At 35.1% G+C, this 25,374-nt stretch overlaps 1 protein-coding gene across 2 annotated transcripts; it reads right to left on the bottom strand.

Moving 5' to 3' along the window:
- Positions 1 to 10,508: 10,508 nt before the first annotated feature.
- On the bottom strand, positions 10,509 to 23,271 carry LOC123534484 (uncharacterized). Of its 2 annotated transcripts, none has more exons than XM_045316771.2 (3): positions 22,598 to 23,271; positions 12,778 to 12,971; positions 10,509 to 10,944 (listed from the first exon to the last, which is right to left on the bottom strand). In XM_045316771.2, exons 1-3 carry the CDS (start codon positions 23,059 to 23,061, stop codon positions 10,718 to 10,720), a joined length of 885 nt encoding a protein of 294 aa, XP_045172706.2. In that variant the 5' UTR covers positions 23,062 to 23,271; the 3' UTR covers positions 10,509 to 10,717. The 2 variants fall into 2 exon arrangements, with proteins under 2 accessions (XP_045172706.2, XP_045172723.2); XM_045316788.2 differs by lacking the exon at positions 22,598 to 23,271 and adding an exon at positions 18,780 to 19,831.
- Between the last annotated feature and the right edge of the window lie 2,103 nt (positions 23,272 to 25,374).

Below are 25,374 nucleotides of genomic sequence, written 5' to 3'. Positions count from 1 at the left end.
TGGAGAATCAGACTTTGGCATCGCGGAGTACATTCAATGCCTGCATAATAAAGGTCCACTTAAGCCTATGCCAGTGGGCTTGAGGGACGTTGGACATTATATTTCCTCTGATGAAGAGTCCATCGATCAAAGTATGCTATTATTTTGTTTGGTTGCTGTCAGTATCTCCGCTGAAAGTTGCGTTTCCTGTCGGATTTCTGTCCTTTTTCCCAAGGGATTGTGTTTTAGGTTTTAGTCATTGGCGAAACTAAATGTACACTATTTAAAGTGAATTTTAGCCTCCCTATAAAACATTAATTTGAGTAAAATAAAAACTGGAAACACTACAGGCCGCACAGCACGACAAAAATAAAAATGTTGCGTGCTCGGTGCGATACAGTTTGTTTGGGGACGGTAGTATAAATGCATGCTACCGTCCGCGCCCTCTGAAAACGAGCCGAGAACCATTGCCACCCATCCATGTTGGATCAAGCATTGCACGTGGTCATCAAATTTCTTTTTGTTCCGGTAAAAGCCATCCAGCTGCAATTGAAGATGATGCTACATGTCTGATAAATGCTGAAAGGGGCAAATGAGGTCTTCCTTATTCTTTACGTAAAATTTGGCACATGGCATATACTGTGCCGATTTGACTTTAAATCCAGCAAAAATACAGACAAATAAAAGTTATGTGCTTACAATTTAATACAAATTTTCTTTTACAACGACACTAATACAATGTTTCGATTATAAGTGATATGTGTAAAATGTAATCACAGGTACCTATTTATACAAATCAAGGCAAAATACTAAGAAAATTACTAATAGAACTAAATAAGAAAATAAAGATGATAAAAAAGATAGAGATCTGTTTCGAAATACAGCACAAAAGTCATGGCATGTGACGTTTTTCAAGCAATTTCAACAACCAGTTATCTGTAAGTACAGAAATTTTTAGATTCAACCGCGTACGTCCAGAACACAAAATCTGCAATAAATAATGTGCATGACAACATCCGACAGTCATTTGCACGTATGTTATATAAATCAGATTTTCAGGTTTATTTTTTAAACCATACCTACTTTTTGACAGTTTGTTGTGTAAATAGTATCAATTCTTGGCGGTCTGTGATGTAAATAGTACCAACATGTTGGCGGTCTGTGATGTAAACAATAACAACATTTTGGCGATCTCTGATTATTTCAATCCAACATTTTGGAGGTCTTTAGTGTAAACTCTACCAAATTTGTTGAAGTCTACTCACATGTAGTAATCCGTATCGATCCGTACCTGAGCCGCACCTCAAAGTAGTAATCCGTATCAATCCGTACCAACACTTGGTCAAAACGTATTCAAGACTTATCCCAAACTTTTGAACATGCACAAAAGTTTGAGCGGGCCGTAACCATTTGAGCGTGACTTTAGTCCAACTTGGTTGAAACTTATTCATCCGTAGTTAAACGTACTAAAACGTAGTTATCTGTACTGAAACGTACCTTGCTGTAGTTGAATGTAGTTATCCGAGGCTGCCCATACTTAAGCGTTGTTCAACGTAGTTCACCGCAGACCCGTCCAAGAGCTGGGCAAGTTGCCAGGCGCAGTAAAACGTAATTCAACGTAATACCCAGTACCTATCCGTACTTATTCGCGTCCTGTATTTTTTGTTAGTTTAGTTTAGTTTAATCATATTTTATTGCATATTTTCATTATATACATAATATACACATATCTAATACAGAAGTATGAAAATAGCAAATGGGTTGGACTTTAAGTTATACCAACATTATAAGCAGCCCTTCCCACTGCGTCAAATAATTGTAGAATAAACTAATGGCGGTTTTTATAATTTGAAGAAATAAAGAAAAACACATTGAAAAATGTTTCAATTACACAAACAAAAAGGAAAAGAAAAAGTGGAAACAAAGAAGGGAAAAAATGATTATACAAAAACTATGGTTGTACTTCTGTTACAATGCCACCAACGCGACCGACCGCAACCCCCCCCCCCCACGATGCTCGACCCCCTGTTGAACTAGGTACTACATGTAATCTGTGACCAGGAAGCGCTATTATTATACTTGTTGATGAAATCCGTATTGTTACTATACTAGAAGGGACACAGGATTCGACTAATTCTAAATATTTTTGGTGAAAGAGGTGAGTTGCATCATCAATTGATCCAGTATATAAAAAAGACCAGTCTGTCGACAATACCAAATTATTCAATGTTTGGAAGTCAGCTTGTTTGTAATTCCATACTCTCCGTTTATAAGAGGTAGAAGATATAAAATCACTTTTAATATAAGCAAAGGTTCCATAATGATCACTTATGTCGCGTTGTGTGTAATAAACGCCCGAGTATAGCGGGATAATATCACTGGAAATGGCTATCGGGTCTAACAACGTACTTAAGTTATTTGTTACACGAGTAGGCTCTGTTATAATATTATTCATGCTATTCAAAAGAAGAATATCACGGAGTTTATGATTTGATACATTAAGTTGGTCTTCATTGATGTCCCCCACCAGAATAATGTTACTTGTGATTTCAGATGCCTGTTCGATAAATACATTTAGTCTATCCCAGAATTCAACTTTAAGGTTTGGTGCTCGATATATTGTACAGATAAGGAAGGACTTTGTTCTATCGTGTATTTAAATATTTAAAGATTCTGGTAAAATATGTTCCAGTTCGAATACTCGCTTTGGTTTTAGACTTGAATGACAATAGGTAAGGATACCTCCAGAATGAGATGAAACATCTTTGCGGAATACCTTGTCAAACTCCTGAAGCATTATACCTACATCTGAAATCTCTGGCGAGAGATGAGTTTCCGTAAATGTAAGAATGTCGAGGTCTAGAAAATTATCTTTGATGTACTCAAATTTATTCCTAATACTCCGAATATTTTGATGAAGGATTGAGAAGCAGTGATCGATTTCACTATCCGGTCCTGGATTTGTTTCGATATCGCCAGATAGATAAAGCAACATTTTCAAGAAGTACATAACATTTAAGTTTTCGGTAAGGTAGTAAGCGTTTTTGTTTAGACACGGCGTTAATTTCGCATTCAAGGAAGAAGTTAGAATACAATCTTGGAGTAGAAAACATGTGACAAGAGCAAAGCGCACATTTAGAACACTTTCACACAGGTGAAAAATGAGTATATGAATCACTGTCCGCAATTTAAATACATACTGCGCAAACACTAGAATATCAAAAAAATTTAGTCTGAACGAGCATAGTTTTGTGACACAGTGCCCCCTGTTATAATACAAACCGATTGACGCTCTCCATAAGTTTAAGTCGTTACCCATTTGGGTATAGCATCACATGAATACAGAATCGGAGCGAAAATCGGTTAATGAGAGCATTTGTATGTAGCAATTCGCAGGACAACAGTACGAGAATCGGGGTAAACGGGAGCGTAGGACGGCCAGGCAGCACTTCGGAACACCACAACAAGAAGCACAATATCAAAACACAGTTCATATTCCTAAATTTAACCAAATTGAAATTTAAAAGAATTTAAATTAAATAAATTAAATAACCCAGAAATAACTCAAGGAACTCTTTTAAGGAATCTAGTAGATAGAAGTTAGAAATTTGTTATATCTTATTTTATACTGATATAATATGGAGTTCAATGAAAAGCGTAATTTACGAGAGTCAAAAATCTTTTTTGCATAATTGTAGCTTATATAAGAAAAAAGCAGAGATCAATTACAAAATCTTTAGAAGAAAGACAATTATTGTTAGATTTAATAAAAACAAATTTGACAAGTTTATGTCCCTTGTATGAGATAAACAGACATCGCGCGAATGCGAAAAGAAGTGTTATCCATTTCAATGTGGATAAATACAAATTACAAATCAAATTGATATAATACATATGAGCGTATACATTATTCAATCATCTATATACATTTATATACAGTAAACATGATAAACAAAATATTCCTATATGTTAACTGGACAAAACCAGTTTGTATAGCCATGGTTATCATTCAATCGCTAAATAAATTTTAGCCGTAACAAAACACTTGAAATTGTGTAATACCAGTTTATCTAATAATGTTTTCAATGTAGATGAATAAAAAATGATATAATACATATGAACGTATACAGGTACATTATTCTATTCTCTATAAAAATCTATATACAATTAAACATGATAAACAAGATATTCCCCTATATGTTAACTGGACAAAACCAGTTTGTATAACATACTGAAACATGGTTATCATTCAATCGCTAAATAAATTTTTGCAAAAATCTGCGGAACTGAGTAATACCAGTTTACCTGATACAAATCGAGAAAAATACCGAAAAATACCGAAAAATTATTTTTGTGACATCATGCAATGTTGGTCATTTCAACTATAGCGTTAAAAATAAAGTACTGAAGAAAATCGCAGTATGAAATACTAATAAAGCTTTACAAGACTGAGCAGTTGAGGGTCTAGCGTAAAGGTTATTTCAGAAAATCAGGCACTTTTTCATTAAATTCAGATGTCAGTTTAGACAAAGACACATGATCAATTCCCATATATTTGCGCTAATATTTTCATTGAAGCATGGAGTTTTCACTCCAGTAAATTTAACAGTTATATGACCTGTAGCAAAGGTTATCCGCATATTTATTAAAGGTTGATATATTTAGTTATCTATAGGTAGACGGCATGTGATTTCAGGGCTTGCCGTTTTATTGATACCCATAAAGAAGCATCATACACCCCTAGAATTTGTTAATAGAGAATCCTTACTAACAGATAAATGACCTTTGTGGGGAAAGTCAGTTTTGAAGTAAACATCTGATATTTACTTTAGTATACTCCTCATTTATAATATAACTTACTTAATTACACTTACGTGCAATTATAATTAAACCAGGGATATATGTATTTGACAACAGCTTACTCTGGACCTTTATAGTGGCTTCAGTTATTAGAATAAAATAAGGATATTATTTGAAAAGTAAAATCGTCTGCTCATGGATGATATTCGTTTGTCGATGGACTATACCATACAGCCAAATATATAGCTGGACAGGGTAAGTTACTATATTTAACAGTACTTAATTATTATAAGCGTAAGTAGGGTCATGTGGACATAACAACGATACAAGGGTTAAATTCTAGTTCACTGAAAAATAAGTGTAAACAGAACAGAGGTTAAATTCTAGTTCACTGTAAAAATGAGTGAACGCAAAACACTATAATTTCTGAAGGATAGTACTTGTTGCGTAACAACAGTACAAGGGTTAAATTCTGGTTCACTGAAAAATAATTGTAAACAGAACAAAGGTTAAATTCTAGTTCATTGTAAAAATGAGTGTAAACAAAACACTATAATTTCTAAAGGATAGTACTGTTGCAATTAACACTTTCATCAGTATGCTGGGAGCGGCTTCCCATCTTGGATGCATTGAATATCAGTCATATCCCGAATTACTATTGCTGTTAATTTACCGGGAAGTAGAGCCTTGACTTTACAGCCAGCTATCCATGTTTTGTTCAGTGTCTTATTTCTAACAAGCTGGCGTGCTTCAAACGCTAGTTTCTCTCGCAGGGGAGATAAATTCTCCTGTACGAAGATACCATCTCCGAAGGATTTCCTGGCACGGTAGACGCGATCTCTCGCCGCCGAATTTGTAAATTTGATAATGACCTTTCGATTATAATTGTCTCTTGGCTTACCTTTTCTGTGACATTTATCAATGTCTTGGCTGGATAGGGTAACATTACATTCAGCGGCATGATGAATGATTTTAGTCGTCACGTCCTCAGAAGGCCTTCCTGTATCACCGGGGATACCACACACGTCCAAATTCATCCTTCTCCCATACTGTTCGAGCTCATCAAGCTCGCGTCTAGTTGCATTGAGCTCATTTCTGAGACTCGTGTTCACTGAATGTAGCGCTTTGATCTCTTCACAAATTTTTGATGTTTCTACTTTGATCAGTGTATGCACCTCTTTCATAAGTTCACTTTTGAGCTTTTGCACAATGATAGGTGCAAGCCTGTCTGCTAAGGTTTCTAAGTCTGTTTTGGAAAGGGAGCTCATGATTTCTGAAGGGGGTGGGGTGGCCAAATGCTCGGATAAGGTGTTATCAAGTGCTTCGGTGTCAGTAGAATCATATGGCTCGAAATACTCAGAGTCCTCACTCTCACTTGTAGTTTCAGGTTTTTGTTTTTTAAGAATATGGATAAAGCCTGGCGAGGATTTATTGCGCCTTCGTTTATTGTTGCGCTTGCTCGGCATCAACAGTTTTTATTGAATGGCGGAGTTTCAAAATCAAAACACAATGGATTTTTATTCAGACAATCACTGCTTCATAAATACCGATGATTTACCGTTTTTGAAATGCTACGTAGTTAAGTCTGTAGATTGACAACATTTTTGAACTTCTTGATGATATTATCCTTCATTATCTCCGGGTTATACGATGAAAAAACTACATTTTCTTTGTTAGCTCAGAAAGAAACCGCCATGTTTTTTCACCGGAAGTATTTTTTGTTGTTCCCCGTTTCTCACCATTTTTCCGTACTAAGACGAACTGCTCCGTACTTATCCCCCACAGACCAATCACATCCGCACCGTACCTCAACGCACATATCCGTATGTGTGACTGTAGCTTATAACGAAGATGACAATAAAGGTTGTTGTCCTGGCCTATCCGCCTCTCGTAAAATACATCTTGCTACAAATTACACATCATTTGGTACTAGTGTTAGACGTACGTATGGTAGATATTTTTAAAGACTGGAGTAAAGTTCGAAAGAGACATACATGTATATTGTAAATAAACAGTGTTACTATCAATCAATATACTGGATATTATCTCATTTTTCATGCTATCCGCAGTATACATTTGCCAACTTGGAAACTATCCTCAGTACATAATACGGCTATCCCAAGTACAGTATTGTAAACATTTTTTAAGGCATGCCTTTAACAGTTTAAATGTAACATTGCCATTTCTTACAATAAAAATACTTTAGCTTACGTTTGTAAAGTCGTACGATTCAGAATTTTTATTTATTCGAAATATTTCTTTAAAATAAAAATATTTGTCGAAATTCTGTACATTTGAAGGTGATTATCTCAAATTTGGTGTAAGATTTTTCATGCTCTGCTAAATTGTAAGCCATATACAATACACCATAGTCCAAATTTAGCATTCAGCTATTAGTGCAAACACTGGTTTCATTTGTGGATAAGCGTTAATACAGCAAGATCTTACATCTGGTAAAGAAAAACCTGTTTACTTATCACTGTCTGAGCTATATCCGGTGTCCCTTTCCCCACAGTGTTAATTCTAGTATATTATTCAGTAAAGTAGCTGATGTTGATATGACATCGTATACTGATGCAGTGCTGTTGTTGTCGCTGATGTTTCTTTTGCTTCGTTGTATTTGTTATATTTGAGCCGTGCCATGGGAAAACCAACATAGTGGGTGTGCGACCAGCATGGATCCAGACCAGCCTGCGCATCCGCGCAGTCTGGTCAGGATCCATGCTGTTCGCTTTTAAAGCCTATTGGAATTGGAGAAACTGTTAGCGAACAGCATGGATCCTGACCAGACTGCGCGGATGCGCAGGCTGGTCTGGATCCATGCTGGTCGCACACCCACTATGTTGGTTTTCCCATGGCACGGCTCATTTGTATTTGATAATGCTGTTGCTTCGTCGGCATCGATCAATACCTTTTGTTTTATTGTTTCTTCATTAATTGAAACTGTTTCGTTTTAGTACTATAACTGATTCTTTATGTTGTATTGAAAGTGCGGTTTGAATTTTGAGTAAGTTGAAACAGACATGGTCTCATCTTTTAAATTAATTAAACAAACAACAGCTACCACTAGAATTTCCAGCTAGATATAAGATGTGACATGGTTATTACTTTCGTTGTTAAAAGATTAAATTTTGTAATATTAAGTTTAATGCCATCTTCATTGTTCAATGTGGTACAAATTCATTTCCACTCAAAGTAACTTATGATCTATTTTCATAGGGAAAACCTTAGACGTGATTTTGACAAGTTCAAAATTGAAACTTTTAGCATTTTCGGAACTTTGTGATATGTAGAAAATGTCTGGATTATATTTTCTTCTTAATAGTTGTCTGACAGTGATTTTGATGATTTCTTGCTTCGAAAATATATGGACATCCGAAGCGCTCATTGTTTACCTTCAGTTTTTACACAGTATTATAGCCCACATAGAATATTAGAAATAATATGTTTCAAGCACACATGGCTTTGACGGGCCAATTTCAAGAACTTTGATGGCTGTGTCTTTTCCAATCCCATGGCAACATGCCACAATGTCAATTCCAGATAACGCATAAGCTGCTAGTAGATTGTGTGTTATGTCCTTTTTGGATCAACCGTCACATTTATGTCAATAACGGCCCATCTTGAATTGGGGATTCCGCATCTACCTTAAAATTAAATGTTTTCTTTTGAAAATGCTGCTCAAATAGTCATCAAACGAACTGTTCAGCAGCTGTTTCATTTTCTTTTATGTCGGCTTAAAAGTATAGCCATGGTCAAAGAGTGCTTCTGTGGTGTCTTATGAATTTCTTCATGTCGGGCCCTTAGTGTCGCATGGGTGAATTGTAATATATAATGTGCATTTGATATGTTACATTGGGTTTAGAATTATGTTCCATTCTGCGCTGGATATTTTTTTAATGTCTTTTTCAACAATTTTCAGTCATATAAACGACGGTGTCTGCTTGTAGAAGTGAGCACCATACTCAACTTTATAGTGCTGCCTCACTGGAATATCACGCCGTAGACGCGTGACATAATACCCCAACCAGTCACATTATACTGACACCGGGCTGACCAGTCCTAGCAATATCCTCTCAATGCTGAGCGCCAAGCGAGGTAGCCGTTAACACCATTTTTTTGCGTTTTTGGTTTGACGCGACCGGGGATCGAATCCACGTCCTCCCGCACTCGAAGCGGGTGCTCTACCACTAGGCTACCGATACGGTTGAACGATTATGAGTTAGTTGAAAAGGACATGTTCTCATCGATTTAATTAATCAAACAAGCAACAGCTTTCACTAGAATTTCCAGTTATATATAAAATATGACAAGTTATTTCCACTTTCCCCTCAGTACCCCTTTATACCCCCATCGCCCAATCCAATACCTTTCCCTTGCATTTACTCTTCTTAGCATTTGCTTCCTCTCTCCTTTTATTATGAGTAAGTTATCGTGCCCATCATAATTTTGTCCGCCGGCCCTCCTTAGGTTGTGCCGACTGTTGTTTTTTACTGCTTCTGTGTGCGTATATGTATCTGTGCGTGTTTGTCATTGGGGTGCCCACAGTGATATTACCACGAGTAAGTTATCGTGCCCATCATAATTTTGTCCGCCTGCCGTCCTTAGGAGGTGTCCGACTGTTTTTTTTCTGCTTATGTGCTTGTATATGTATCTATGCGTGTTTGTCATGGGTGGTGCCCCACAGTGATGTTTTTTTTTCTTGCTTGTCTGTTTGTTTATCTGTGTATTGTTGTGTGTGTGTGTGTGTGTGTGTGTGTGTATGCGTGTCTGCGACGTTGTAGGAATCCTACGTTTAAGGAACGTGGCTTTCCCTGTATAATATTCATCCTTGCTCTACCTTCCCCAAACATCCGATCCTTTCATCTACACCTTACCATCCAACTCCCTTTTTTCTGTATTTTGCATATATTTATAAATTAAATGTACTTGTTGTTGGATTTTTAAAGCAACCCGTTTACAATATTTTTTCTGTTACCGCTTCCTATGTTGTGGACCGACTTGGCGGTGCATGGCTCTATGGCTGCTGTGTTTTGGGTGCTTTACCCTTACCTTTTATTTTGTATGATAGTCACCTACGCTCAGTTTGTGTACAAATGCGAAAAAGTACTGACAGGGGCGGAGGAGGGTGGGGGAGGGGTATACAAGAGGGCAATGTCGCTTGTTCCACGGCAGATCCAGTTGTACGTTTGGTTGTAGCTTCACTTCAGCATTTTTCCGGGGATGAGCACCCCTAACAATGTAACGACCCTTATCACCAGGACGTACGTGCCCGCCCCACAAATCTTTAAAATGTTGATAGCACTGTTGTAAGTCCGGCACATTTGGTACCCAATCTGATTTTTATTATCATATACCTCTATGGAAACTGATTTAAATTCAATAGGCTTTCAAATAGAGTCTCACAGAGCAGTCAGTGTCAGGTAAACAGGATGACTATATATTACAGATTTAAGTTTCTAGTATTTAGTTTCCATTTCATGGTTCTTAATACGTGTAACAATTGTCTCATGACTAATCTGATTATTATAAATAAACATGTTTGTTTCAAGTATGATTTTTATTGACTCGTTTACTTAATCCAGCATTCCGGCTCATCATTGTTTTCTAATGTTTAATTTTATTTATAAAGTCAGGTGCCAATCTTTTTTCGTGAATTCATTACCTCTCATTAAGACCACTCGAAATCGCTCTATGGACCTAAACTGTAAGTGTAAATGATAAATGTCTGCAGCTTTAATGGTATTTAATGTACATAAACAGTAATTCCAACTCACATTCACGCAAAGAACTCTAACAATAAGCAATCAACCAAAAAAATGAGCAAATGTTTCTTTTATAAATAGAAAACTGATGTATTTAATTTATTAATGACTGGGAAGAAAAACATACTTCGTGCAAATCGGTCACACATACATCGGTAAAATATACCTTAAAACTATTTTCTCAGTACCCAAAAATACATTAAAATAATAATTATTAGAACTGATAATGGTAAAATTTTGTGGTAGTTGTGTACAAAGAATCGGATAATCTGTGCGTCCCAGCCGTGCCAAGCCGAGTCGTGGTGATGACGAAAATAGGTTTTGATCTCATCCGGATTTAAAATGAAAAATTCTTCTCCATATGGATAGTTTAGATAACGTCCCCACATGTACGTCGTTCCTACAATGTAAAACAAGTTAAATATACTTCATTTAAGAATAGAAATACACTTTAACGCTCTTAATGAAAGCAAATTTTGGTAATACATTTTTTAGCTGAAGATGTGTCTAAAGTACATTTTCTATGGGCATTTAAGTACAGTTATAAGTAAAACTATTGCTGAACAAACACGAAAATCATACGCAATTAGGGATATCCATTTCAACAACAGATTTATCTTCCGAAACTTGGGTCTTTACTTAAATTTCAAAGGACTCTAAATGCAATATATATGATTTACAGCCATAAAATGAACATGTACAATGTTAATATGACGAAAAGTCAAAAGATGGCGTTCAATTCTTCAGTTCACTTTTTTTCTTAACAAACCCAGGTATGAAAACATTTTGCTTAAAAGGCCAAAAGTGTTGGTTTTGTTACTTTGTTTAATTGTGTTATGACGCAAATAACTACAAACATAAAACAGCTTGATGTAATATTTGCTATGTGCTAACAAAAAGAAGAATGTTAATTTACTTGTTCCACTGAAGTCGAAGGCCTGTAAGCAGAGAGAAATTATTGCTCGACCGGACTGTGTACAAATAAAAAGGATATTTTGATTGATTTCGCTTACCCTTTGCAATAATTTCTCTCCGAAGCAAATAAATACTTTTCGTATTTTGCACAATATATCATCGAAAATGGCCCTATTTTTTCCCTAAATTAGACTTTATCTATTGAATTCAATGGAAAAAACGGGTGGCAGTCTAAGAGGTTCAAAGGGAAATGCCTCGGCCACAAAACCGTACGATGTCCGTAAGGTTTAAAAAATTGTTCGAGTCCACCAAATTTAGAATCTTAACTGTCTCTGTACAATCGTAGCGTCTGGGCACAATACCTAGGGGCCCCGTACGATCTTTAGAGGATGCAATCCTAGGATATCTGTACTGACATGGCAGAAAAGCCGTGGAGAGCTCACAAGGAGCCCGGCCGTACATCGTATGTTGCTCATGGGTTTGTATGGCACTCGCACGGCACTTGTACGGTGTCCGCTCGGTGTCCGTGCGAGCAGAATAAATCAGTTCGACGACGTCTGAAAAATTTCCATTTTCAATCGTAGGATATCCGTAAGGACATCGCAGACAAGTCGTACGGAGCTCGCAAGGAGCCCTGCCGCACATCGTACGATGCACGTTGGCTCGTATGGCGCTCGTACGTTGTCCCTACGATAAGAATAAATACGTTTGGCGACGTCGAAAAAAATCCATTTGTAGCTACTCAGCTAGTCGTAACACCCTGCGAGCCCCGTGCGGACATCACACGTTCTCCGCACAGTATCCTTAATATCGTACGTTGACCGTGCCAGTCCCCTGTAACAGTCGTGCGAGCATCATCAAGCTTCTCAGTTTTCCAAATCCGTGCAATGCCCGTACAAGCTCTTCCGGGGCCCATGCGGTTCCCGTACGGGGCTCTTGCGAGCTGAATCTCTAAACATTTTCACCGAGTTCCCGAGTCCTCTACGAGTTCACGTAGGACGCTCGTACGAGTCAACGATGTCCGTACGGAAGCCGTACGAGTTTGCCAAAATTCGACTGAAAACCTACTCGTACGGAGATAGTAGCGTTCTTGTGACCAGGGTATAAGTGAAATCAAATACTGACGATTTTTAAAGTTATATCAAATAGAGAAATGTTACCAATTAATTTTGAGAGACTGGGAGTTTAAACTTTAGTACAACTTCGTTAAGCATTAGCAATCAAATTCACAAACTCATATTTTCGAACAATTCGTCATAAACTACTTTGCTTAAAGTCCATTTTGTCGATTTTAAAATCAATTTAAAATGTACATTACCTGTTGTTAATACTGTATTCGGATAAGGAAATATGAACCATCGATTTGAGTTTGGCAGGTGATCTAGAACTGACTTTAAGAACTGATGTTTTGGTGTTACTCCAAAGAAATCATTGGAGGTTCCAACTGGCCAGGTGTAATGTTGAACAACACTTTTATTCAGTCTGAGTACTTCTTCCGCAATGTTAGAAACACTGAAAAAAGAGATATCTAACATATTTGATTTTGTCTTTCATATTGAAATAAAATAGGATGAATTTAACAAAATAATGATACACTAGAACGGTTTACTTTTATTGTAAGAAGTCAGTACAGTGCCTTTAAAGATAACTGAGAATGGATATAAAAAAAACAAAAGCTGGTCTAATTAAAGTCTTTATAAATGTTTGACTGACCAATTAATGGATGCATCTCAGGTATTTTTGAAAGTGCATAAAGCCGTAAGATATTTGTTTTTTGTTAAATATTTAAAGAAGTCTTAAGCCATCAATATTGACTTTAAGGACTCGAAATACATTGTGTTCTTTTAGACCTTTTCGGTGTATATGTATTTGTATACGACTACGTACATGTACTTTGTACTTCGATCAAAACTTTGGATTTTCTCAAAACAAAAGCGAATAATGTAAAATCAGTAAATAGCAATACCAAGTCTGATAGTCATGGCACCCTAGGAAAAACTGATATTGCTTATCGATATTTTGAAAACAGAAAAAGATAAAGCATTTTATTAAAGTCATATGCCTCTTTTACCACCCGGTTCCGTAGTTCATTCGCCTAGCGTAAAATGTTTACACAAATTTGCAGTCATAGTCATATTTCATAGGCGATTTGGAGCCACCAAACTATGCATGTCTATACTAAGGCGATCACCATTGAAAAATCAGGGGCTAGTTTGACAGATAACTTAAGGACGTATGCTAGAATTTGGTCCGAAAATTTTCCCAATAACAGAATTTCTTCAAACTTTGGATATTGAAGGACAATCATCTAAGAAACAAAAAAAATGCAATAAAAATCATAGGTCACCGGTATCGAAAAAGAGTTATCTGCCCTTGAAAACCGCATTTCCCCCAAAAATGGCGTTTTCAAGGGCAGATAACTCTTTTTCGATACCGGTGACCTATGATTTTTATTGCATATTTTTGTTTCTTAGATGATTGTCCTTCAATATCCAAAGTTTAAAGAAATTCTGTTATTGGGAAATTTTTCGCCCATCTCATATACAGGGAATTCTAGCGTACGCCTTTAATACAATATTTACATATTCTCGTTCTAGCATTTAACTTAATATATACTTGTAGTCATATATCAGTTGTAATGAAAAATAAATTATAGGAACTACAATGTATATTCTTAATTCTCAGAAGATATTTTGCTCCTTTCACTCTCAAAAATATTGATATATTTAACATAACCTAGTGTTTTCTAGCCTAGGCCAGTTTGCAATTAAATATTATTATCTTGTCTCAATTTAAAAAAATCCTAGAATATTCATCTAAATATGTTCGATTCTTTCGTAATAACTAGTTGTATTCCGTTCTGTTCCATATCCTACACATTCAGTATGAGGGAAAATATTGTGATAATTTGGCTTTAGTTCCAGCAGGGATATCCCAAAAATAATCAATCGTGTGTGTGTGGACAGTTCCGGATTTTGTCGGTAAATTTTATATAACTCCTCCCTCTATTGTTATTCCATTCCTATCAAGGTCAAGTGCTCACAAGCGGTAGCACAAGTAACACGCTCGTGGGTCATTGTGTAAACTAAGTCAATCGTCTTTATCATGTAAACATTAATTCCCTTATGGACAACCACCTCCGATAGCCTTATCAAGAACAAAAGCAAAAAACACACTATATTTTTTGGTACAAGCCGTTGGGAACCGAACGACAGACCGTCTATTATAAACTTGCCACATATATTCAATTATACAATGTGTAAATTTCAATTTAAACATTCAGTTTAGTTATTATTATCATTATTATATTATAACACACATTATAACATAATCAAGCATACACATTATATAATATACATAAAAAGTTTTGAGTTCCTTACATAAGTTCAACAGATATGATGTACCTCATATATGTCTCGAATATATAAATGAAACTTAAAGTACTAGTAATAATTTTCAGTCTGTTTGTTTTTATCTGCTATCCTATCTTTTCTTATATAGTACATTTTGTCAAAAACAATGTAGTTCATTTTTATAACAATAGAAAAAAATATATATAATAAAATAAACGTCTGTATCGTCGGTGTTTCCAAGGCTGAATGGATACAAAGCGCTGTTCGGTCAAGCACGAAAACTCGTGCTGATGTATATATACGACACCTATCGGAGATTTATGAACAAAGGGAAATAAATTTTTGTCAAATTCACAAATTACATCGTAATAAGTCCTTATTGTGCATAATCTGTTGTTTCAAATATGCATTTCGGTCACTTATAAATGTTCATTTATATACAATACTGTTTACAAATGAAGTAAAATTCTGAGTTCAGATATGCTTCTCGCCAATATAAAATTTATTTTTGTTAACGGATAATTCGGACAAAGTTTTCTTAGTAAACGAGTCTGAGCAAAATCTGCCAGCCCAAACTCCTGTAATTTCCTTATGGCCGTTCCTTATTTGTTGAATCTGAACAGAACTACTATAAACAGACAGCTCAATTTTGTAGTTGTATTCAACTTGTTGTCTTAGACCCCCGAGACATACCCCTTGAAATACACGGTAATAAGTATACATTTACAAGGTTTATTGCATTTCCATTTAAGCCGAAAAGGCCTTTAATGTTTATATGATTTAAATAGTCTTCCGTGGCCGAGTGGTTAAGGTCGCTGACTTCAAATCACTTGCCCCTCATCGATGTGAGTTCGAGCCTCACTCGGGGTGTTGAATTCTTCATGTGAGGAAGGCATCCAGCTGGCTATCGGAAGGTCGGTGGTCTACCCAGGTGCCCGCTCGTGATGAAATAATGCACGGAGGGGCACCTGGGGTCTTCCTCTATTAAAGCTGGAAAGTTGCCATATGACCTATCATGTGTCGGTGTGACGTTAAATCCAACAAAAAATTCTTTGTATGGATCAGTACATTTTTTACATAAATCCAACTGAAATCAAATAATTACACCTAATTAAATCCTTTGTATGACACTGGTACAAAGTCATACGATATACAAGTATTTGAAAACCAATTCACATTGAGGTTAATTATGTTCTTTCTTTATATTTGGTGATTATATCTTTTTCAATAGCAGAATAGCTGACTACAACACGTGTTCTACATTTCAGAAGACCTTAAAAATCATTCTTAAATATTATAAATGTTATACTTGGTTTGAAATGTCATTGAGGTTTATCGACGATCATGCAATGTTTTTTTTTAATTTGTTTTATGATTTTTATTATTGGTACAATGCTTACTTGAGGCAAATATAAAAGCCTTTTATATAATTTCGTAAAATGACTTTTTGGGCTTCACTATAGCCTATATCATTTCAATATATGAGCCGTGCCATGAGAAAACCAACATTATGGCTTTGCGACCAGCATGGATCCAGACCAGCCTGCGCATCCGCGCAGTCTGGTCAGGATCCATGCTGTTCGCTCTTAAAGCCTACTGGAATTGGAGAAACTGTTAGCGAACAGCATGGATCCTGACCAGACTGCGCTGGTCGCAAAGCCACTATGTTGGTTTTCCCATGGCGCGGCTCAAATGACTTTTTGGGCTTCACTATAGCCTATATCATTTCAACGCATACTTTTTAACACTGGGACATGGAAATCTGTTTTTATATCCGTTAAGTCGCTGTATAGGTCGGTTCAATAATACCAGGACTTAAAGCTAGTTATTGATGATATGTAATTTTTAGTTACTTATGCAATGCAAGAAAAAGGCCCTAAAAAAGAAATTCAAGTCAAAGTCTGAAAAATAGGTGATATTTAATTACAAATTCATTTAGATTTTAATTAAGAAAAAAAATATTACAAATTTATCTAAAATTAAAATCAGTTTAACGAAATATTTGAATCATTTCTTTATTCACGTTCATGAACTTTCATAATCCATCCATCCATCCATCCATCCATCCATCTATCTTTCTATTTATCTATCTATCTGATAAGCTAATCCAATCTAATAGCCAACCTTACCGTACATTATCTACTACCTTATCTACTCCCTACTCACCTACCTACCAACCTATTTGTGTTTATTTTCCAAGAATCTACCTACAAAAGGAGCCAAACTTTAAACAGAAGTGTCTTTAAAAAAGACAAACGGCATGGAGGTAATGATATTTGGCACGTGGAAAAATCAAGGACTTACAGACAGAAAAGATTTGGATATACATTTATGAACACATGATTCATTTGCAAATATCTCAATTAAGCAGCAAATTTAAATGATTAATAGATATCCTTTCATTGATAGAAGGTCAAAATGATTTTACGTCCTGTGCTGATTCTAAAATAATTAGGTGTTGAGTCAGAATCACCTATAAGTATCCAACTGGCACAATATCCTGTTACGCATACAGTTAGTTTGACTAAAACCCTAGGAGCTTTTGAATGACTAGTGGCCCCGCACAATTCTACCTACTCGAGTTACTTAAGTTCTCTGTTTTGATAAAACTTAAAGCAAAATTGAAGTTGAAGTCAGTCGAACATTTGCAGTTGGGAGAACTTCAATAACTGTTGAATATTTTTTTATTTGAGTCAAGTAATAGGTAAATACTTAAATGCATGATAGGATAGTGAGTTTTCAATATAATTTGCACATTGTTGTTGTTTGCATAGTCTTTATTTTCATTGAAATTGAGATTTTTCAACTAACCAACTGGATCCAGTTGTCTGAAACTTTAACAGGCGATTAAGCTTACAGTTGATTAACTTTTAGGGTTATAGTTCAACATTTTAGAATACTTAGAAAAACAAAGTCATGGGTTCAGGAGTATGAGGGTTTCCATGCCTTTACAGTATAATCAAAACTTTATACTTAATCTAGTGTATCCCACAATGACAAATATTTTAATCAAAATTTAACAGACAGTTAGAACAACTGGGCCCTGGACTCCATTCGTTCTGAACTTACCGGAGCGGGGTTCCAGTGGAAAACGAGACCTGGTATCAAATTATGTAGAAAATTACCAAGTTTCGTGAAATAACAATAAAGAATTGTTAAATTGTCTGTTTTATTTTCACGGAGAACATGCATTTGCAGGGTGTGTGAAACCACGTACAGTGTGAAACCGGGTACATTGACTCTACAGTTACAACCATCCACCACTCATTCATCTGTAAGAGAAATAAGTAGCGGGGAAGACGTTTTCTTTCGATTTCCCTTGCGATAATAAATTACTAAAGACATTAAAATTAGAATAATACGTTTTATGGATGTAACATACATGCAGTTAGTTTTAACCTGATTTTACTACTCTTGACTGTATATCTAACACTCTTGACAGTTTTCAGTCTCACTTTCTTTTGCATTGACTGCGAATCTTATAATAATACCAGAAAGAGGAATTCAGAAGTAAACAAAGATAGAAGATAGTTTGGGTACCAAAACTACTAAATATCCTCTATTTGATATAAGCCTTCTGATGTTTAATGTCATTTAATACTTACATGTAGTAATAAATGGTTTATATCTTTAGCGCGCACCTGACCTGTGCCCTGATTACTGTAGAATATTGGTCAAAATCGTTGTTATACTGCTACGCCGAAAAAAAAACACTTCGAAAACGTAAAAAACAGAACATCTGAAAAGTAATGATGATTTAAAAAACGGAAATGGTGTATAAAAAGAAGGTAACGATGTGAATCAAAGATTAATTTTCTTATGTCAGATAGGGTAATGGTAAAAAACTCTAAAAAACTGACGTATTACTTAAATGGTGTTTAAGCATTATTGAGAGTATGCTTCAATAACAGCACATCGTCAGACATTGCCACTTACTGTATTAGATAATAAATAAAGTGGACTTTACCTCTTGACACATGTCATATCCAGATCCACATACCAGCCTCCATAATGATAGAGAATAAGATATCTGGCAACATTCACACGCCGTACCCAGTAATCGTAGCTCGAATACAGGGGTTCTATGTGAGGATACTCGGTACGAATAAATTTTATTACTTCCGTCTCATTCCACAGATAGTGAGTATAACCACTGTGTGTCTGAATACAGCTTGTGCGCGCCTTTATGAGATCTTTTGATAGAGTTTTACTTTTTACAGGAAAATAAATTTGATGCATTATATTTGGTATCCGTTTTGTTTGGCGAAGTTCGTTCTGATATTTCATTGAACAAGTATTACATATTTTAACATTAATATTGCAGTGTAGGGCAAACTCTGCTACCAGATATCCTATATTACGTATCAGAAATATAATCACACCGGTTGCAATAATAATTCCGATATATTGAGCTTTCAATTTGATAGTCATTCTACAAATTCAATTTATTGGCAACGATTTACGCGAAAATTAAAAGGGCACACACAAATCAAACTGTCTTATATATTTGTTTAACTGCACACGACCAAACTGAAAATCACGCATCTGTAGGTGACTGCTGTAGAATACATTAATAATCTCATAAGTTTTAAAATCATTCACTGACGATGGCAAACATTTATTGTACAAAATCAGAAGATTTGTAATCAATATATTATTTTTTTAACCCTTGTGTCCGAATTGAAGTAGAGTAATTTGATACTTTTGTAATCGTATAGACCTTAAGAAAATGCCATTATTTGGTTATCCGGTTTGTTTAACGAAGTTCGTTCTGATATTTCATTGAACAAGTATTACATATTTTAACCTTAATATTGCAGTGCAAAAAAAATCTCTGCTACCAGATATCCAATATTGCGTATTATAAATAGAATCACATAGGCTGCAATAGTAATTCCGATATATTGAACTTTCAATTTGATAGTCATTTTAAAAAGTGACAGCGATTTATGCGTAAGTAAAAGAAAAGCAAAAATCAAACTATCATATATATTTGTTTAACTGTTGACGACCAAACTGAAAAATAGTTTGTAACGAAACTTGTTCAGTTCACGCTTTTGTAGGTGACTTCTGTGTAATACATACCTAATATCATAAGATTTAATATCGTTAACTGACAATGACAAATATTTATTGTACAAAATACGAAGACTTTAAATCAATATTATTATATTCTTAAAGAAAAATTCAACCTTCTTGATTTTTGTACTCGTATTGACCATGAAGAAAATGCCATTATTTGTGCGCATTTTAGGATAGCGGAAAATCGATAATACGTATTTAAAACTTCTCTGTTATTATTTGTTCCCGCTATCTGAAACGAGACTGTTAAAGGTTAGATACCACTAAATGTGTGACAGGTTAAAAAGTACAAATACTGAACGTTGGTTTGCATCCTCGCATCTTTTGTTTTGATTTAACGCCGTTTTTCAACAGTATTTCAGTCATGTAACGGCGGGCATCCTCGCATCTTCCGAACAATAGTAGTATGAGGTCTCGCAAATATTAAATTGCAGTGACAGAAGTTTGTCTTCGATTTCTCTTGCGATGATATATTACTAAAGACTTTTTTATCTTCTCTTTTCTTGTATTTACCTTTTTTTAAATACTATTGGTAGGTTTGTAGCATAAATTTATGAAAAAATCTTTACCTACTATAACCCAAAATGATAATAAATATATGAAGTAGACCCATAGTCGTCATGGACAATGTGGTAACGGCTTAATTTGAACATCTCAACGATAAATTTCAGATTATTTTACTTAAATGGTTAGCATACATGTTTTCTAATATAAATTTTGATTTCAATTTCATATTGATGACAACTTAATGACAACTATAACAAAAATAAAAAGCTTACAAAATGCGTTTTATTATATTAAAAGAACAGTTTTGGTTTGTTTTTGTTAAATTACATTATAAGGTGTCTATAACATTATTGGGAATAAATGATTGATATTACTAATCGAGTTCACGGTGTGATAAAACTTTCTATATGGTTTTTAGTAAATCTGATTTTTTCCCCATTTTAGGAAACATTTCTTTTTGCGGGATCTAATCTACTAAACATTTTTCTTCTCTAATCTACTCAGATCTTACTTTACCTTATCTTATCTTAGCTTAGCTTGGCAAAGCTTAACTTACCTAACCTAATTTAACATAACCTAACCTAATCTAACCTTAACATTAAACTCAACCTTAACCAAACCTATCTTTCATGTAACCTTAACCTTACCTAACCTAACTTTACCTACCTACCTACTTATTTTTTGTTTATTTTCCAAGAATCTACCTACATAAGGAGTCAAAATTTAAAACAAGAAAAGTATTTAAAAAGACAAACGGCGTGGAGGTTATAACGTTTGGCACGCGGAAAATCAGAATTAAACAGGGTGTACAGACAGAAAATATTTGGATACGCATGTATGAACACATGATTCATTTGCAAATATTTCAACTAAGCAGCAAATTCAAATGATCAATAGATATCATTTTAGTGATAAACGGTCAAAATGATTTCACGTCCTGTGCTGATTCTGAAATAATTTCGTTTTGTGACAGAATCTCTAATAAGCAACCCGTTAGCACAATATGTCGATACTCATACAATTAGTTGAACTAAAATCAAAATAAAACCCTATAAGCTTTTGATTCACTAGTGACCCCAAACATTCTATCTATTCTATTAAGTTCTCCGTTTTAATAAAACTTAAAGCATAATATCAAATTGAAGTCAATCGAACATTTGCAGATTGGGAGATCTTCAATAACTGTTGAAATAATTGTTATATGGGTAAAGAGGTAAACACTTACATATATGATGGAATAGTGATTTTTCAATTTAATTTGCACTTTGTTGTTGTTTGCATAGTCATTATTTTCATGAAATTTAAATTGTCTGCTTTATTTTCACCGAAAACATGAATTCGAAGGATGTGTGAAACAGCGTACAGTTCGAAACCAGGTACAGTGACTCTACAGTTACGATCAGCCTCCACTTATTCATCTGTAAGAGAGGTACATAGCGGGGAAAGAAGTATGTTTGCTTTCGATTTATCTTGCGATAATAAATTACAAAAAATTTTAGAATTAGACTAAAACGTTTTATGGATGTATGCTAACATACATGCAATTACTTGTAGCAAAGTGCGTTTTTAACCTGATTTTACTACTATTGTCTGTATATCTAACACTTTTAGTTGTTTTCAGTCTCACTTTCTCACGTTGACATCTCACCGTCAATACTTTGGTAAAAACAATCATTGTCATGCACTGACTGCGCATATGTTAATGACACCTGAGAGAGGAGTTAAGCTGTAAACGAAGATAGATAGATAGTTTTGGGTAATAAAAATAGTAAATATTCTCTATTTGATATATGCCTTCTGATATTAAATGTCATTTAAGATCTAATAATAAATGGTTTATCTTTTCAGCACGCACCTTATCTGTGCCCCGATTACTATAGAATATTGTTAAACAGCTACGCCGAAAAAAATACATGTCGAAAACGTAAAAACAGAACGTCTGAAAAGTATTTTATTGATGATATCAAAATAAAAAAGAAATGGTGTATAAAAGCAAGGTAACTATGCAATAAGTGAATCAAAGATTAATTTCATTATGTCAGATGTGGTAATGTTAACAAAAAAAAAAAAAAAAAAACTGTTAAAGACTGACTTTCACGGTGTTTAAGAATTCTTGAACGAATACTTCAATAACTGCACATCGTCAGACACTGCCACTTAATTACTATATTAGAAAATAAATAAAGTGGAATTTACCTCTTCATACATGTCATATCCAGATCCACATACCAGCCTCCATAATGATAGAGAACAAGATATCTGGCAACATTCACACGCCGTACCCAGTAATCGTAGCTCGAATACTGGGCTTCCATGTGAGGATACTCGGTACGAATAAATTTTATTACTTCCGTCTCATTCCACAGATAGTGAGTATAATTACTGTGTGTCTGAATACAGCTTGTGCGTGCTTTTATGAGATCTTTTGATGGAGTTTTACTTTTTACAGGAAAATATATTTGATGCATTATATTTGGTATCCGTTTTGTTTGGCGAAGTTCGTTCTGATATTTCATTGAACAAGTATTACATATTTTAACGTTAACATTGCAGTGTATGGCAAACTCTGCTACCAGATATCCTATATTACGTATCAGAAATAGAATCACACCGGCTGCAATAACAAGTCCGATATATTGAGCTTTTAACTTTATATTCATTTTACAAATTGACAACGATTTATGCGAAAGTAAAAGACACACAAAAATCAAACTATCTTTTAAATTTGTTTAACTGCAAACTGATTTTTTTAACGAACGTTATCCAGTTCACGCTACTGTAGGTGACTGAGTAACTAAAAAATATCTAAAATCTGTCATTGACAATTTCAAATATTTATAGTACAAAATTAGAAGATTTTAAATCAATAAATTATAGTCTTAAAGAATAGTTCTCATTTTAACCTTTGTGTAAGAACTGGAGTACAGTAATTTGATATTTTTTGTAATCGTATTTATAAACCATACAGAAAACGGGTTTAGAGATTTTAATGATAGCGGAAACTAAGTCACTCTTCTCTGCTCAGTGTTTGTTCCCGGCTGTTATAGGTTAGAAACAATAAAAATGTGATAGTTTAAAAAGTACAAAAACTGAACGTTGGTTTGCATCTTTGCCTCTATCGTACAATAGTAGTATGAGGTCTTGTAAATGTAAGGGTCTTTATATTGTCATATAAATTACCATTTGAGCCGTGCCATGAGAAAATCAACATAATGGGTTTGCGACCAGCATGGATCCAGACCAGCCTGCGCATCCGCGCAGTCTGGTCAGGATCCATGCTGTTCGCTAATAGTTTCTCCAATTCCAATAGGCTTTAAAAGCGAACAGCATGGAGCCTGACCAGACTGCGCGGATGCGCAGGCTGGTCTGGATCCATGCTGGTCGCATACCCACTATGTTGGTTTTCTCATGGCACGGCTCATTTTATATTTGCGGGTTCCTAGCCTCTGAAGTAATTTTTATGTCACATAGAAAAGCAAACACAATGTGTATGCTGATTATATCTGGCATGTAACCGATGCCAGGCGTTTTAATAAACAAGATGAGAAAGATAAAGACTAGAGTGCAGCAATTATATATATACATAACATAAAAGTCTAAAACCAATCCAATCGAAGAGGCAGGGACGAGCAAGATATGTACAATGCGGAAAACAACATTTAAGTGCGGACACTCTATAACGGTTACAATAATTTCTATTGAATTACATAAATTAATGAGTAGACATTCGACAGGTATATACAAACGAGAAAGCTATTATAAAGAGAAAGATTATGCAGTCATCAAAGTACGAAGAATGTCAGAATCGGCGCATAAATAATTATAAGACACAAAATGAAATCTAATATACTGCATGCTAAGAAAGATGGCAAGTGGTAAATACATACAGGAAAAGATGAGATACACCCCAGTATCACACAAACAAATACAAATTCAAGTATACAAAATAATTCCACCAAAGGGTTCATATGCAACACAATTTTAACCTATAAAAATGCAAGATGAAACAAATATAAAATATAAAGTAAGCAAGAAAAACATATAACAAATTGCACAATATGGATAGGTGTATTTACGCAAATTCAGACTTACCTCTCAATTGTAAGGATGTCAAGGTATATCCTAAACTAAACTATTTACAGAACATGAGCAAAAAGGCGAATGGTAACGCCATATACCACAAAATGTAAGGATCACCCCAATCTTTAAACAGAAAGATAATCAAAAGTATCAAGAGCTAAGTGAAATGAAACAAGTTCTGCAGAATTTTAGTACTCAAAGACACAACGTCTAAACTGAACAAGAAGGCATAACAGCAAACTTTATGGATTATAGGTATTTTGAAATACTGGTTATAGATACTATTGCGAATATGTATAAGGGAATGCAGTGTTAATAATGAGCCTCAACAACCACAAAGCTGTAATCGTATCATATAGTACTAACAACTAGTTGATGAATGTGTTTACTTGCACTAATTTCAATGAAGGAACAATCTTCATGAAAGGAACATATAAACTAGTTGGAAACACATCCTAATGTTACACGGGAGTACGCCTTGATAAAAAGTTATTAGATTTTAGGATATGGGAAATGTGTTAGGGAAAAGGAAACATTCCCAATGCTCCCTTCTCCTACACTTAAACAAAGACCACGTTAGTGTGTAAATTTATTGGATGGTTTGCCTGGCAGCTGTTAAATTGGGGACACGTAGGTTAGGCCTGAAAGCCCGGGATTTCCACATATTTTGCGGTCAGGGATACCTGAGAGCACGGCTTGAGTGCAGGCCCAATTTGCTATATGTGGAATGAATAAACAATGTGCCGCTTGTAGGACCTCGAACCTGAAGATACTGTCGCAGGGCATAGAGGTTTGTTGTTGCGGGTTAATATTGAAATAGGTTTATCAGAGCGTTAAGTTTTGTTGTGTGTAGATACAAACGGATAGTCTTGGATGTCAGTGTGATGTGCTCG

Source organism: Mercenaria mercenaria, chromosome 1 (genome assembly GCF_021730395.1).
Source record: "Mercenaria mercenaria strain notata chromosome 1, MADL_Memer_1, whole genome shotgun sequence".
In the NCBI taxonomy this organism is placed as follows: domain Eukaryota; kingdom Metazoa; phylum Mollusca; class Bivalvia; order Venerida; family Veneridae; genus Mercenaria; species Mercenaria mercenaria.
This window is presented reverse-complemented; position numbering and strand designations above follow the sequence as displayed.